Source organism: Tachysurus fulvidraco, chromosome 12 (genome assembly GCF_022655615.1).
Source record: "Tachysurus fulvidraco isolate hzauxx_2018 chromosome 12, HZAU_PFXX_2.0, whole genome shotgun sequence".
In the NCBI taxonomy this organism is placed as follows: Eukaryota; Metazoa; Chordata; class Actinopteri; order Siluriformes; family Bagridae; genus Tachysurus; species Tachysurus fulvidraco.
Window position 1 is genome coordinate 11,328,112 of NC_062529.1, and position 13,535 is coordinate 11,341,646.

At 37.4% G+C, this 13,535-nt stretch overlaps 2 protein-coding genes and 1 long non-coding RNA gene across 3 annotated transcripts; 2 read left to right on the top strand and 1 right to left on the bottom strand.

The window, feature by feature from the left end:
* The first annotated feature begins 1,252 nt into the window (after nt 1-1,252).
* On the top strand, nt 1,253-7,296 carry si:dkey-21a6.5 (sushi, von Willebrand factor type A, EGF and pentraxin domain-containing protein 1). The gene is made up of 10 exons (XM_047821219.1): nt 1,253-1,328; nt 1,490-1,570; nt 2,801-2,995; nt 3,849-3,987; nt 4,077-4,165; nt 4,325-4,388; nt 4,834-4,922; nt 5,304-5,416; nt 5,866-6,022; nt 6,523-7,296. Exons 2-10 carry the CDS (start codon nt 1,522-1,524, stop codon nt 6,678-6,680), a joined length of 1,053 nt encoding a protein of 350 aa, XP_047677175.1. The 5' UTR covers nt 1,253-1,328; nt 1,490-1,521; the 3' UTR covers nt 6,681-7,296.
* On the bottom strand, nt 7,257-10,881 carry LOC113659746. The gene is made up of 3 exons (XR_003444679.2): nt 10,329-10,881; nt 9,391-9,894; nt 7,257-9,303 (listed from the first exon to the last, which is right to left on the bottom strand). It is a non-coding gene; the product is annotated as an uncharacterized LOC113659746 (long non-coding RNA).
* Nucleotides 10,882-11,032: 151 nt separating this feature from the next.
* Nucleotides 11,033-13,477, top strand: mrpl35 (mitochondrial ribosomal protein L35). The gene is made up of 4 exons (XM_027172736.2): nt 11,033-11,118; nt 11,360-11,525; nt 11,984-12,128; nt 13,063-13,477. Exons 1-4 carry the CDS (start codon nt 11,088-11,090, stop codon nt 13,243-13,245), a joined length of 525 nt encoding a protein of 174 aa, XP_027028537.1. The 5' UTR covers nt 11,033-11,087; the 3' UTR covers nt 13,246-13,477.
* Nucleotides 13,478-13,535: the final 58 nt, after the last annotated feature.

Here is a 13,535-nt window from a genome sequence, read left to right on the forward strand (position 1 = left end):
CTGGAGCATATTGGGCCAAATTTGTTTTCAGTATGACATGGCTCCTGTGCACACAGTGAGCTCCACAGAGGCAATGGTCAAAAGAAATCAAATGTCCTGCACAGAGCCCTGATCTCATCTCAGCCCCACTGATCACCTTTGGGGATGAAATAGAACACTCACGGTGCACTAGGCCCCCTTACCTGAGTTCACCAATGTTTCTGCAGCTGAATGGACAAATCTCTTCAGCCACACTTGAACACCTTCCTACTAGAGTGGAGGGTGTTATACTTACAAAGGAGAATGTTCAGCATGCACATATGGGTGTGATGCTCAGGTGTTCATATACCTCTGATTATATAAGTGAATGTATGTATCTATGTATAATTTGTTCTTGTTTGTTTTATTATTTATTCATTTATATGATCGTAGAGCAGTGTATTTGTCATTATCAGGCACAACACAGATATCGTGTGGTATTTTCTTAGCCCCTGTGGTTCTGGCCCCTAGTGGACAGCAACTGTAAGTGTGTAATTATCATTTATTAGTTAAACGTAAATATCATAATTTAAATATCATTATTGTTTATAGTTTGGGATTAATGAGTGAATGAATGTGTGAATGAATGCTATATGAATGGATAATTTATATGTTGAATTAATTACGCATTTGTGTATCTGTGATCCTGGGTTCAATCCTGAGCTCAGATTAGGCCTGTGTAGACTTACACATTGTCCTCCATGTGTTTATTATCGTGTAACTTAAGTTTTCTAGCTTCACCTCACTGCAGTGGATCTTTATCTGATCAGGAGTGAATTCTCCTGTCTAATTTTACTGAGACAGGCTCTGTGTCCAGTCCACCATGACCCTAACCAGTATAAAGCAGTTGCTGAATATGGATGAATTAATATTTTGGCAATGTTTTTGTTTTTCCCCAGAGTCATAATGCAACTCAAACTCTTTCAAGTGCTAGTTTCAAGTTTTGCTGTTTTTGAGTTTAATCCTTACAATAAAAAGTAGTTTCCACCAAACTGGAACAAAACGTTAATGTCTCTTACTGTAATGTGCTTCTCTATTAGAAAGTGTTCCGGTCTAAAACATCATTAACTATAAACGCAGTGCACCACTCACTTGACCACATACCATTGATTGATTTTCTCAGCTGAAAAACGTGTATGTTTTGTACAGACTACATGGGCGTGGCCTTAGATGAGTGGGCCACTTAGATGAGCGGTGTTTGGAATGTGGGCGGGGTTTATATGTGCTTGTGAAACTCGGCTTGTTCCGCACTGCTGATTTGAGCGCTTCGGCTCTGCTTTATGAAACATCTCTATCGAGTACAGTGTAAAGTGGGTGGTTTTACTTCTCTTTAAAAAAAATCCCTGTTTAATCCACAGTAATTTCCAAAGCGCTTACACTCACATGATTATTCATTTGTCATAAGACATTGTTAAGAAATGAGCGGAGTGACGAAACCGGATTTATTTCCCATCTCACTATAATAAATCAGATGTTGTGACTGCTTAAGGAATCACTGAAAACATGGCACATTTGGGAATCCAGTCTGTTGTCGTGGGACTCTGTTTGTTCGGTGAGTCCAGACTCTGTAATCATTCTATTTTATGTTGTTGATGGAAAATGTTCTCTGAATGACAGCAATGACAGGGTTAGCCAGGACAGCCAGGAACAGTCAGAAACAGTCAGGAACAGCACGAGCGTTTGCTTGTTTTTAGTGTTGTTTACACGCACATGGTCTTGTCTGTTAGTCTATCTTTAAGAGCGACAGTATCAAAGTTCTCAGGTTTGATCACCAGGTCATAAATATCTCTGAATCCCACATAAATGTCATTTATCAATTGACACATCAAGATTGACAGATTACAAAAACTGAAACACATTTAATGTTCTTCTTTTTGAACAGATTTAATCTTCTATATTAAAATCAAGTGTTAATATTCATTTATTAGACTCAGTAGGGTCATAAGGAGTAGCTTCCCCCCCAGGTCAGATCCAGCCAATGCATATTTCTAAGTGGAAATTTCACACAATGTATTTAAAATTCCCAGTATTGAGGGAAACAGAATTTGCCAACTTTACTAACTTTACTCTGCGTGTTTGGACTGTGTTGAAGTCACAAGACCAGGAATAATTGCATATGTACCACATGTTTAATGTGATTACTTGCACAATAAGGAACACTGTTTGTGTCTCAGTTCACTCGGCACACATTCATTTAGTTATTTCTGAATTTATCGACTTTGAAAACTGTTTTAAAAGATAGATTCGCAAATCAAATCTGGTGAATTTGTATGGAAATAAAAACTATCAGAATTAAATTCAGCGATTTAGTATCTTTATCACTTCCTCTTTTCTTCAGCTTACCATAAAAAAAGCGAATTCTTTCTTTTTTTAATCAATCGTTTAGCTCACTGCATGATGCACAGTTTAATTTCTTCTCTGGGTCAGCAAATGCATCAAATCCCTTAATCTGACCAGGCTAATGTACTGGGAATTGTTCTAAAACTTGGTCATTTGCTAGGACCTTCTCAATCATTAAATCAGTAAAACAGACTAACACAGTAAGCTCTGGAGATCATACTCAGCTGGATGAGTTTCTTTTAGAACAAACAGGTCTGTCAGTCTGATTTAAGAAGCACTGAAAGAACAGTTTACATCTGTAGAATCACCTGACTTTATGGCCATCATGTAGCCCTGGTAAAGTAAATCAGCAGTATTCTGTGTTGGGTGTTAATATTGTTGAAGTCAGTTAAATAATAATTCTGATATAAAGTATCCTGTCATTTGTGTGTGTTTATTATAGGAGTAGTGAGAAGTCAGACTACTCTCACCCCAGCTGTGACCACAACCACCATCACTGAGAACGTGACCACCATCACGGTTAATTGGAGTATGTCCTCAACCACCCCTATCATGCTCAGCACCACTACACCTGGCTGCTCGAACTTGAACATCTCTAGTTGTGAGGCCTGTGCACCAGGCACCTACTATGACAATGGTGGGTATACTAATGGTCTGTCTAAGCATGTAGGGTTATATCGGTGGTTTCAGTATTTTTTAAGCTATTGAGGTGCCTGGTTATACAGTATGTTATAGTCAATAATACACTTATTCAGGTTACATGGTCCTACATACAATACTTGTCTAAAGTTTGTGGACATTTGACTATCATATCCATAGGAAGGTCTTCCCCAAAGTATTGCCAAAACGTTTGAAGCACACTTGAGTAACCTGCACAGAGTCCTGACTTCATCCCACTGAACACCTCTGGAATGAATTGGAATGTTGAGTGCATGCCAGGCCTCCTCACCTGACATCAGTCCCTGATCTCGTTAATGCTCTAGTGGCTGTTCTAATAACCACCACTTTTATTTTGTGGCTTTTCTCTCGATTTTGGAGCATTTTGTGAGGATTTGCCATTCAGCCACAAGAGCATTAATCACGGATTGGTGTCGGGTGAGGGCATTAGCGAGGTCATGTGAGAAGGTCTGGTGCACAGTTATTATTCATGTTTGCCAGTGGGGTTGAGGTCAGATTCTTTAACATCAGTCTTAGAGAACCATGTGTTTATGTGTACAGGAGCATTGTCATGCTGGACTAGGTTTGTGCACCTGTGTTCTAGTAAAGACGAAATCTTAATCATCCAGTATACATATTAGACAAGAAATATTAGACAGTTATGTGTTTCAAACTTTTGGCAACAGTTTGGGAAAAGCTCACATATGGGGGTAATGGTTTTAAATACTTTTGATATACTGTAACTCTAACAATAACTGTTAAGGTAATAACTGTCTATGGTTCTAATAGAGATGTACATTAATAAAGCTTTATTTGTTTGTTAATTCTGCTAGAGACGTTACTGTGTTCATGTTGTCCGGAGCCTGGGCTGTGTATTTTCCCCAGAGGCTGTCGTTCCTGCTCATTGGGCTTTTATCAACCGCTAGCAGGCCAGAAGACATGTCTTCCCTGCACACCAGGCTTCTACTCTAAGTGAGTAATAATGTATCACAAATTAATGGTACACATCTCCATGCCATATGAAAAAGCTGATCTGTATTTGTTCCTTTCGTGCTCCTCAGTCTCACAGGGAGCCCTGTGTGTCAGGCCTGTCCTGCTGGTTCTTATACTAATGAAAGTAGTGCAGTGTCATGTCAGGCCTGTGCTCCAGGTAACCATTTAAACACAAACTCAGTATACATTTCACTTTCACTTGCTTTATTGATCTTTTGTCTATATATTATATTAGCTATGGAGTTAAAATAATTGTTTAGCCAGTATTCATTAAGCTTAAAAACATAAATGTGCTCTTTTTTTTTTATATATATAGGTTTTTATGCATCCACACAGAATGCCACCAACTGTAACCAATGTCCGGAGGGTACATACTGCAAGTAAGATGTGTATTGTATTTACTATTGTATCCATTGACATTTTGGCAAAGGCTTATCTGTAAATTTAAGCACATGTAGTGGCCTATAATCAACTTTTGGTGTATGTGTAGGCTATATATCTGACCTAGTTACATATAGACGTTTCAGCATGATAGCAGGCAACCGTTTTACAATGACTCTGAATTCCAGCACAACTCAGTACTGTGTTTTCAAGCTTACATTGGCTGAAGGGCAGAGTCACATGTCTTTATCCTGGGATTTTAATCAAAGCCACAGTAAAGACTTCAAGTCAGTTATTTTCCTCTGTAAGGTCCTGTACTACAGCCTGTAAAGCTCATATCAGTATCACAAGACTGACATTATAGCTGGATCCCCGGTATAACGCTGGCTTTGAGTATGTTGAATAAAGTGGATTTAGCTGTAATTGTGTCTTCTTGTTGAACAGCTCCTCCAGTTGTGCTCAATGCCAAATGTGTCCTTCCGGCTCTGAAGCCCTACAGACTGGCAGCATGCAGTGTTCCCCCTGTCGCCCAGGTGCCCCATGTCATCCAATATTATACCACATATTATACCTCAGGACTAAGGCATTCTCAATTCTCATTGGTCAGAAGGTGTTATTTTTATTTTGTTTAACAGCAGCTCTGACAGTAGTGTCAGCTGTAATACAAAGAATGTGTTGAAGCAAGGAGTAGAGGTTAATCCTAGGAGTACATTTTAGGCATGAAGAGTTTATTTTAAGAGTCAATACCAACCCTATTGAAATAAGGACAATGCATTCATACAGCTCTAAATCAGGTTTTTTGTTTCATTTTTGTTTGCTCCTCTTTCAGAAACTGAATACATGCTAAGTGCAAAGGATAACAAGAACTTACATGTTGTACTGTGTTTATCTAGTAACTTCTGTATGTTTTGCAGGCATGTACAAGACCTCCCACCAGAAAATGTGCCAGATCTGCAGCAGCGGATTCTATCAGGTCCAATGGGGCCAGGAGAACTGTGACGTCTGCCCTGAAGATCACTACTGCCCAGTGAGTGATTATAACCTCCGAACACACACACACACACACACACACACACACACACACACACACACACACACACACACACACAAAACAGGATTCAAACTCTTTGGTCCTTCTGCTCTTGTAAACTGTATAATACATGTGATGCAATGCCACTGCCACTGTTCGGATAAGCGGTAGAAAATGAGTGCGAGACTGAGTGAGCCCTATCCCTAACCCTAGGCTGTTGTTAACTCGGAGTTATCAAACAATTAATCAGACAACCATCAAGCAAATTTGACAAATGAACCAAAATTATATTGTGCCTCATTTTCTGTGTTTCTATGTGTTACTTGTTCAGTCAAAAACAGGCATTCATATTCAAACTCTTCATTCCTAATATACTGTTGGGGTAGTATATTTAATACCTTTTTTGCTTTAATCTAAGACCTTTTTCTGACCTATTTCCCTTACAGAGTCCTGATGTTAATCCAATTCAGTGCCCTAGTGATGCGTTTTGCCCCGAGGGCAGCACTGCTCCAGGTTATTGCATGGAGACTTTCTTCAGGAAGGCTGGAGACACGTGCGAACTTTCTCCTCTCACCATAGCTCTAATTGTCATTGGAGGAGGATGTATGAATTTTTTTAACCCTTTATCATAATAAATGTAAACAGATACAACAATTTTAAGATGTTATCTACAGGGTTTCCCAAATATTTCCATCCATAGAGGCAAAATGTCACTTTATTTAAAAAACATTCTCTACATGAGTGCAATTTTGTGTAAACATTTTGTGTGTGCGTGGATGTGAGCGTGTGTGTGTGCGTGGGTGTGTGAGCATGTATGTACATACGCGTGGGTGCGCGTGTGTGTGTTTGTGTGTGTGCATACTTGCCATGTACTAGCTAAAGTCTATAGTGAATTTGCAATAGTTACCTGATATAGTTATTACAATTCAAAGTCATTCTTAAAGGCTTTCTGAAAATATACATATAATAAACTAAGTATGAAAAATTCTGGAGGACAATTTGTAAAAAAAAAAAAAAAAAAAAGTTAATTACTGCTATGTATTGTTATTTTTTTTTAGACACTTCAAACAATTTAACCCATCTTCTTTCTCTGATCCCTTCAGTGTTTCTTCTGTTTATTTCCCTACTGGTTTTTCGTCGGAGGAGGGATACAGACGGTGAACTGTCTCTCTCTCGTGCCCCACTTCTGCGGAAGGACCGTCCTTCTCGCCAGGTGTATGGAGTCCCGTGTGATGCAGATCCTGTGTATGCAGGGTGGTGACACAATGGCAATGCACAGACCAAAAACAAACTCAAAATCCTTTCAAGCTATTGCAAACTCAGAAATTCTACTGAATACCTGACAAAATATTTGCACCTTTCTGATGTTCATAGTTCCTAGATGTTTTCAGTTGCCTGGGTTTTTTATATGTGCACTCTGACAAATCAAACTGTCTTCTGTCAACTGTCAACAAATGATGTTGTTCACTTCTGTACACTGCACACTGGCTGAATGAATGCAAAGGAGTATCATTGTAGATGTTTGTGTTTATCTTCTTTTTAACAAGGTCAGTTGGGACACATCTGACAGTGAGAATACAATGAGAAACATGTATTGTTTAGTTATAGCACTGGTCTTTAATATGTTGTATAGTGAGGATTTGGATAATTCTGGACTCTTCCAGTTGCCTGTAAGATTGTATTTATTTACTTGAGCCTCTTTATATTTTATTACATATGGTACATAAGGAACTGTTTATGGAAAGAACTGTATAAGGAACTGTTTATGGAATCTGTAATCTTTTCATTATTTAAAAGATTAATGTCATTTTGAAACTTTTAAAAGAAACACAAATGGCCTTGGCTAGAAAATAAACTTTGCACAAGTTTCAAATGAATTCTCATGAAGTATTTTTCCAGAGTCAGTGAAAACATTTTATTATTTTGATTTGATTTTATTATTACAGTAACAACAAGAAGTCATCTGAAGGTGATGTATGCTCTTGACTTGGACTACATCATTAGGTCAGACTAGCATGATGTTGGGGAAATCTACAGGTAAGTGGATAATATAAGCTTGTGCAGCCGGCTGCAGGGACAAAGGAAGGTATTCGAGGTGGATTCATTCAGGAAACTGAGACAGGATAGTCTCAAATTGGCCTAATTACTTTCATCTCCTATTCTGTCTAAATGTTTTTAATCTATAGTCCAGGGTGGTGTAGGTGCAGGTTTTCAGTCCAACCAAGAAGCCGCCATGGCTGAGTTTACTGAAAGCCAAGATATACTGATTAATCAAGTGTGTCTCTGATTAATCAGGCTGCTTGAGTGGAATGAAAAGCTGCACGCACACACTGCACACACACACTGCACCTACACATGTGCTAAGGTCTATATGGGTGTTTCTTCAACTAGGGGCACTTTTAGCTTTGTGAAGTTGAACAAAAAAAACTTGATCAAAAGTTAGGTAACACATTCTCATAAGTTTAAATAATTTCTCTAGTTTTAAGGTCTGTTAGAGGACAAACTTAGATTACAAGAGAAACTGTTAATATTTTACATTTTTTCTGACCTGCAATGAACAAATGTCATTTCCACCACATCTCAATATACAGCTGTTATTAAAAAATAGAATAATTTATGCCACTCAAGAATTGTCTAAGATCATTTTTGTAACTAGTTTTACCAGTTTTTCCACAATGTACATTAATTATATATTTGATATGAGATATTATGATATTTGTTAATGAGATAAATTAACTGCACTAAGGACCAATGCTCTGAAATTTAATATTAGGTTTGGTAAGAGTTTATTTGAAAATAAATAACATGAATATTTATACTAAGTAGAGCACAATATCATAAATTGTGGATAAATATTTAGTGTGATGAGAACTTTTTAAATATTTAAAAAAAATGTGTGTGGTGATGGAAATGACAGGGTGTGGTGGAAATTACAATGAATGTAACGTGAATGTAGAGAAACAGTAGATATATTTGTTAGAAAAATATGTAAACTCAGTAAACTCAATTCACAGAGTCATTAAACAAACTCAGCACTAAAACAGGTGTGGCTGATGTATAAAACTGATTTGTCTCACAGATGAACGGTTACAGTGCATGCTGTAAAGAACTGACACAACTGATGGCCAGGGAAAATACAAGCAATAAAAGATGCATAAAAAAATTCAACAATGTGAGATAATTATGAGGTTAATGTTCTGAAATGTTCTTATTGGTCTCTTAAATGAACACTCATCTTCTGTAAAGAGTAACTGTAAAGAACACCTGAAACTGTAACATTTAAACAGAGATGTGGAATGTGGAAAATTTTGAGCATCTTGAATGTGTGAATGTATGTACGTTTGCATGTGTGTGAGAGAGAGAGCGTTTGCTCATGTGCGCATGTGTGTGTATGTAATTCGTATGTGTGTGATGTGATTCGAGGCCACATCTAATTAAGTGTTTCACATATTTCTTCCCAGACAGACACAATCATTTCCTTGTGATGTTTGGTCACTGGTACATTCTCAGGGATTAGGCCTATGATGTTCTTGGTTTGGTACCAGATTATGTCATCCCTTAGAGGCAAAAAACGATTGAGACCAACACGGCTCATGGTTTTAACCAGAGCACCACTGTAGACATCATATCCTGTATGATGACAGGATAAATATCTCCATCATACTTCACAGCACACTACTGACCAACGTGTCCCTCGTTCAAGTCCACAATGTGCCGCAGACCTATTTGAGGTGTATCAGGATGTGATGTACTGGTTGAGGGAGAAGCTTCGTCCCAATGCTGGAACATGACTGTTTCTGGATTGAAGCATTTGCAGTCATGAGGTGAGAGCAAAAGCAACTAGGGATTCTCCATGACAATTGGCTTGGGCTAGCAGAGGTTATCTGAAAGGAGAGTAAAAACTGTTAAGGCATGAACTTAATTCATGTAAAATTATTTGTTTGAGACGACTGTGCATTGTCAACCATTACCTGATGAATCTTCATTGTGCCACGGATTGTTTGTAATGTAGCTCGGATGGCACATGAATGTCCATACACTCAATTTCTTCTGGCTCAACATAGAAGAGCTCTATGGCAGACTTTTGCTGTTGAAGCTCCTCAAAGAGCACCCGAGCATTTAGTATGTCCTTCCCTCTAGCTATGATGTCATCAGCTCTTCTTTTCACTGCTGCTCCTATCCCATCAGCAGGGCCTTTTCCATGGCCAGCCTCCAGAAAGTTCCAAGTGAGTTTCTTCCAGCCCATCTGATATGGAAAGGTAGGCCTACATTGTGAGGGTTTTTTAATCTCCTCTCGTCTATTTCTTTGATTTTCTTTGATCTCCTTTGCTTGCTCCCACTTTGACAGATCTGCAATTGCTTTTACTACTCCTTTTTCATTTTTCCTCAGGTAATCTTTCCCTGTCTCTTTTAAGTCTCTCTTCATATTTTATAGGGTCAGCTTTCATTTTGTCCCTATAGACCTGTGACCGCATCTTAAAAATAGATAAAAACAAAATCAATTAATATAAAAGTAATATAATTTAGAAATAAAAAATGATATAAATATAAAAAGTATTGTAATATATATTATAATATAAAAATATTACACAAATCTTCTCTCACAATCCATATCAATTGTACTTTTTAACCATAAATGTCATTTCCACCACATGCTGTCTTTTCCACCACAGAGGGCAGTGTGGTGGAAATGACTGTGGTGGAAATGACATTTCTGTAGTTTTTTGTGAAAAAATGGAAGATAGCTTCACTGATTAGCTTTGAGTTAATACTTAGCATGTGATATATGCAAAATACTCTTATTTAACTTAAATTTTTTTAGCTTTTTAAAAACACCCTTGAAGGTGGAAATGACGCATGTTTGGAAATGACGTACAATAAATATATTAACTGATCTAGCAATATTTACCTTGATTTTTCTTCATTTGTTGTTGATGAAAATTTTACATTCCCTCCAAGTCCATCATGTGCTCTGATGTCCCTGAACGTTTCCATAGAAACCACCTAAACAATCTTTCACCCAAACTTTTTAAAGGGACATTACAGCATTAGGTGGAAATGACACCAATACTGTGTGACAGCTATATTTTGTATAAAAAGTAATATTGATAGTAGTCTCACATTAATTACTATAATGAATTTTAATGAATTTACTAGTGTTTAATTCGGGTACATTAATAGTTACCAGATAAGTCATATTTTTAAACTGTATTTTCATTGTTGAAGTTTTAAAGTCTGGGTGTGCGACAAGGAGAAAAGTGATTATGGCACATATAAGGAGGTTGGAAAGTATGAAAAAATCATAATAGAAAGGTAGTAAATTTTTTTAAAGGTGTTTTTATTGGTAGTTTGACAAAAAAAAAGAATTTGTCAAAAATGATATGTATTTTTTAAAATATGAAAAGTGCCCATACTGTATATGTCAATATACAATAGTACAAGATTTTATATTATACAACCTATATATCCATCACAACTGGAGCGTAACTATTGTCCGTGTTAATTAAAGACTAAACACAAAAACATGTTATTGTTGTTTTTTCCCATAAAGACAAACGCTTCAATGTTTACTTTTTTTTTTTAGTTTAACTGCACTGCGCTTTTCCCGACGGCTTACTTTTTTTTGTCCTAGCTGCACGCTCTAGGTCAAGGGTCACACAGATTCAAGATGGCGGCCACCTTGACTAGAGGACTGTTAGGTAGCAATGTTTTCGCATTTAACATTTTGCTTATTCAGTTTGTGCTCGTCTAAGTGATTTGTATGGCACGTAGTTGTTTTAGACATCTGTTATCTATAAACGAGCATGGCTAGCTAATGCTATGCTAACGTTATGCTAATGTCGTTAGCATGTGTGTGTGTGTATTATAGACTCTTAGACACCAGAACTAGCACTAACACCGCGAGCTCAGTGTCTCAACACGTCTCATTGTCATTTTCAGGTATAGTGAGACCTCTTGCAGTTGTGGGACAGTCGTGTTTTAATCACGCAGTCAAAGCTCCTGTGTTTCTCTCTCGCTTCTCTTCACTTGTTCAGCGACAGCTTCATTTTAAAGCGCCGCCTTCTCTTGATGCTTGTGGTCTTCATCATCAGACGCTACTTCAACGGTAAAGTTCAGAGAGAAAATTCATTATTCAAAAAGATGTCAAAGCTTTTCCAAACACTCAGGATTGCTACATAACCCATACTGTAACACTTACTGTATGTACATTAAAGCTTTGATTTAAATTATAGCTTAATTTGCTGTCTGTATTAAATAAATGAATCTGCCGATGCTGCTTTCTAATGGAGTGACTCAATTAGAGCTCCTGTTGCAAAGTTATAAAAAGCATTAAAAGTGTGATGTCCTACATTTGTGTCCTATCTGTCACATTGCTCAACATCATGCATGGCTAGTCCATGGCATGAAAGTTATCTATTTTATCTCTAGCTCAAGATTCCCATTGCTGGAACAGTGCATTTCTAGATTTACTGTATGATGAGATGCAATAATTGTTTTTGCAACTCATCAAACTCTTTTTGAGGAATTTTATGTCCTATGTTGTAATAATCTCTTATTGTGCAGAGTGTCTCCTCTAATCCCATCACTGACGCAGCAGCCCTGCAGAACCATAACATATTACAGTGTGAAGAAGGGCAAGAGGAAGACCGTGAAAGCTGTGGTGTATAGATTTCTGAGGCTGCACTGTGGGCTGTGGGTGAGGAGGAAGGTAAGCCAGGCCACTGATTTGAACATTTTTGTAAATAATTACAACCAGTGAATTTATACTCCTAAATTGGAGGTGGTTAACAAAAGATTTGACATTCAATGGACAACTGTGTTAGTGAGACCTTCTTTCATTGATTTACCTTCTTATTAAAAATAAGAATAAGATTTTAGGTTAATTTAAATGTAAATTACATTTATAGATTGTACTTTTCACACAGTACATTTCAAAATTGTGTCTTAATATACTAATTTACAGTGTCCACAACCATGATTGGATAAATTCAGCGCATGACCCTTTCAAATAACGCCAGGTCTTACGCTTTCAAGTCGTTTTTCACCCAAGCACGTTCTGTTAATTTTCAGAGATTTGTAAGCACTTTTTTTTATCTTTTAAAATTTGTCATGTAGTTGAGCAGAGGTCCGTTGATATCCAACGTGTGCTAGGATTTTAGCATCACTTTTTTCCTCTCGCTACGGCGTGCACTTCTGTGATGCTTAGTGTTTTGCCACCTGATGATACTCAACTGTTTTGTGGTACAACGTCTTGGTTTGCACATGGGATGTGTGGGTCAATTTCTCATTGGTTGTCTGTTGCTAAGCATCTAACCGTGACGTTCAAACACCACATCGCCTCACACTGTAAAACATACCTATTAATACCTCTAAATGATGCTACAAAGATGCTAATCGCTGCTTCTGAGTAGAGTTAGAACCCTGAATGAAAAGTGGTGCTAACCCCATTTTTAAATTACAAGTGTGAAACGTTCCTCTACCCGAGACTAAATTTGAGGTTTAAAACCATGATAATCTGCGATTAAGCACAGTCTGAAAAGTCCTTATAAGCAGTAATTGAGTTGCATACAATCCACCGATTAGTATTGTCACCTCTAAGTCAAGCAGCTTGTCAGTTAAACTGAATGATGTTTGTTTTTCAGGCTGGATACAAGAAGAAGCTTTGGAAAAAATCAGCAGCCAGAAAGAAGCGTTTAAGAGAGCATGTATTCTGCAATAAGACTCAGTGCAAAAAATTAGACAAAATGACGACATCTTTTTGGAAACGAAGAAACTGGTACCTCAACGATCCTTATCAGAAATACCATGACAGGGTTAATCTGTAAAATGTCTTCAGTCCTCCTTTATTAGCATCGTACTGTTATGTGAAGAAATCATTTGTCTGTATAGTGTAAACATCATTGTTAATCTCACAGTGCAGAACCACAGCAGAAAATACAGAACATACTTTCTGCAAATTTAACATAACCTAAAATATTCATGTAATAAAACCAGTGTTTCTGGATCTTTTTGGTCAGTGTATAAAGCAATGATTATTGAAATAAACCTGTTTCAGAAGTGTGTGTGTCTGTGTGTCTGTGTGTGTGTGTCTGTGTGTGTCTGTCTGTGTGTGTGC

Excerpts from the sequence above, each read along its gene's own strand:
- mrpl35 (XM_027172736.2), top strand. The coding sequence starts at position 11,088 with ATGGCGGCCACCTTGACTAGAGGACTGTTAG. Across the intron at positions 11,119-11,359 it reads CTTGACTAGAGGACTGTTAG|GTATAGTGAGACCTCTTGCA; the intron begins GTAGCAATGTTT and ends TGTCATTTTCAG. Across the intron at positions 11,526-11,983 it reads CATCAGACGCTACTTCAACG|AGTGTCTCCTCTAATCCCAT; the intron begins GTAAAGTTCAGA and ends CTTATTGTGCAG.
- si:dkey-21a6.5 (XM_047821219.1), top strand. The coding sequence starts at position 1,522 with ATGGCACATTTGGGAATCCAGTCTGTTGTCGTGGGACTCTGTTTGTTC. Across the intron at positions 4,389-4,833 it reads CCGGAGGGTACATACTGCAA|CTCCTCCAGTTGTGCTCAAT; the intron begins GTAAGATGTGTA and ends CTTGTTGAACAG. Across the intron at positions 4,923-5,303 it reads GTGTTCCCCCTGTCGCCCAG|GCATGTACAAGACCTCCCAC; the intron begins GTGCCCCATGTC and ends TATGTTTTGCAG.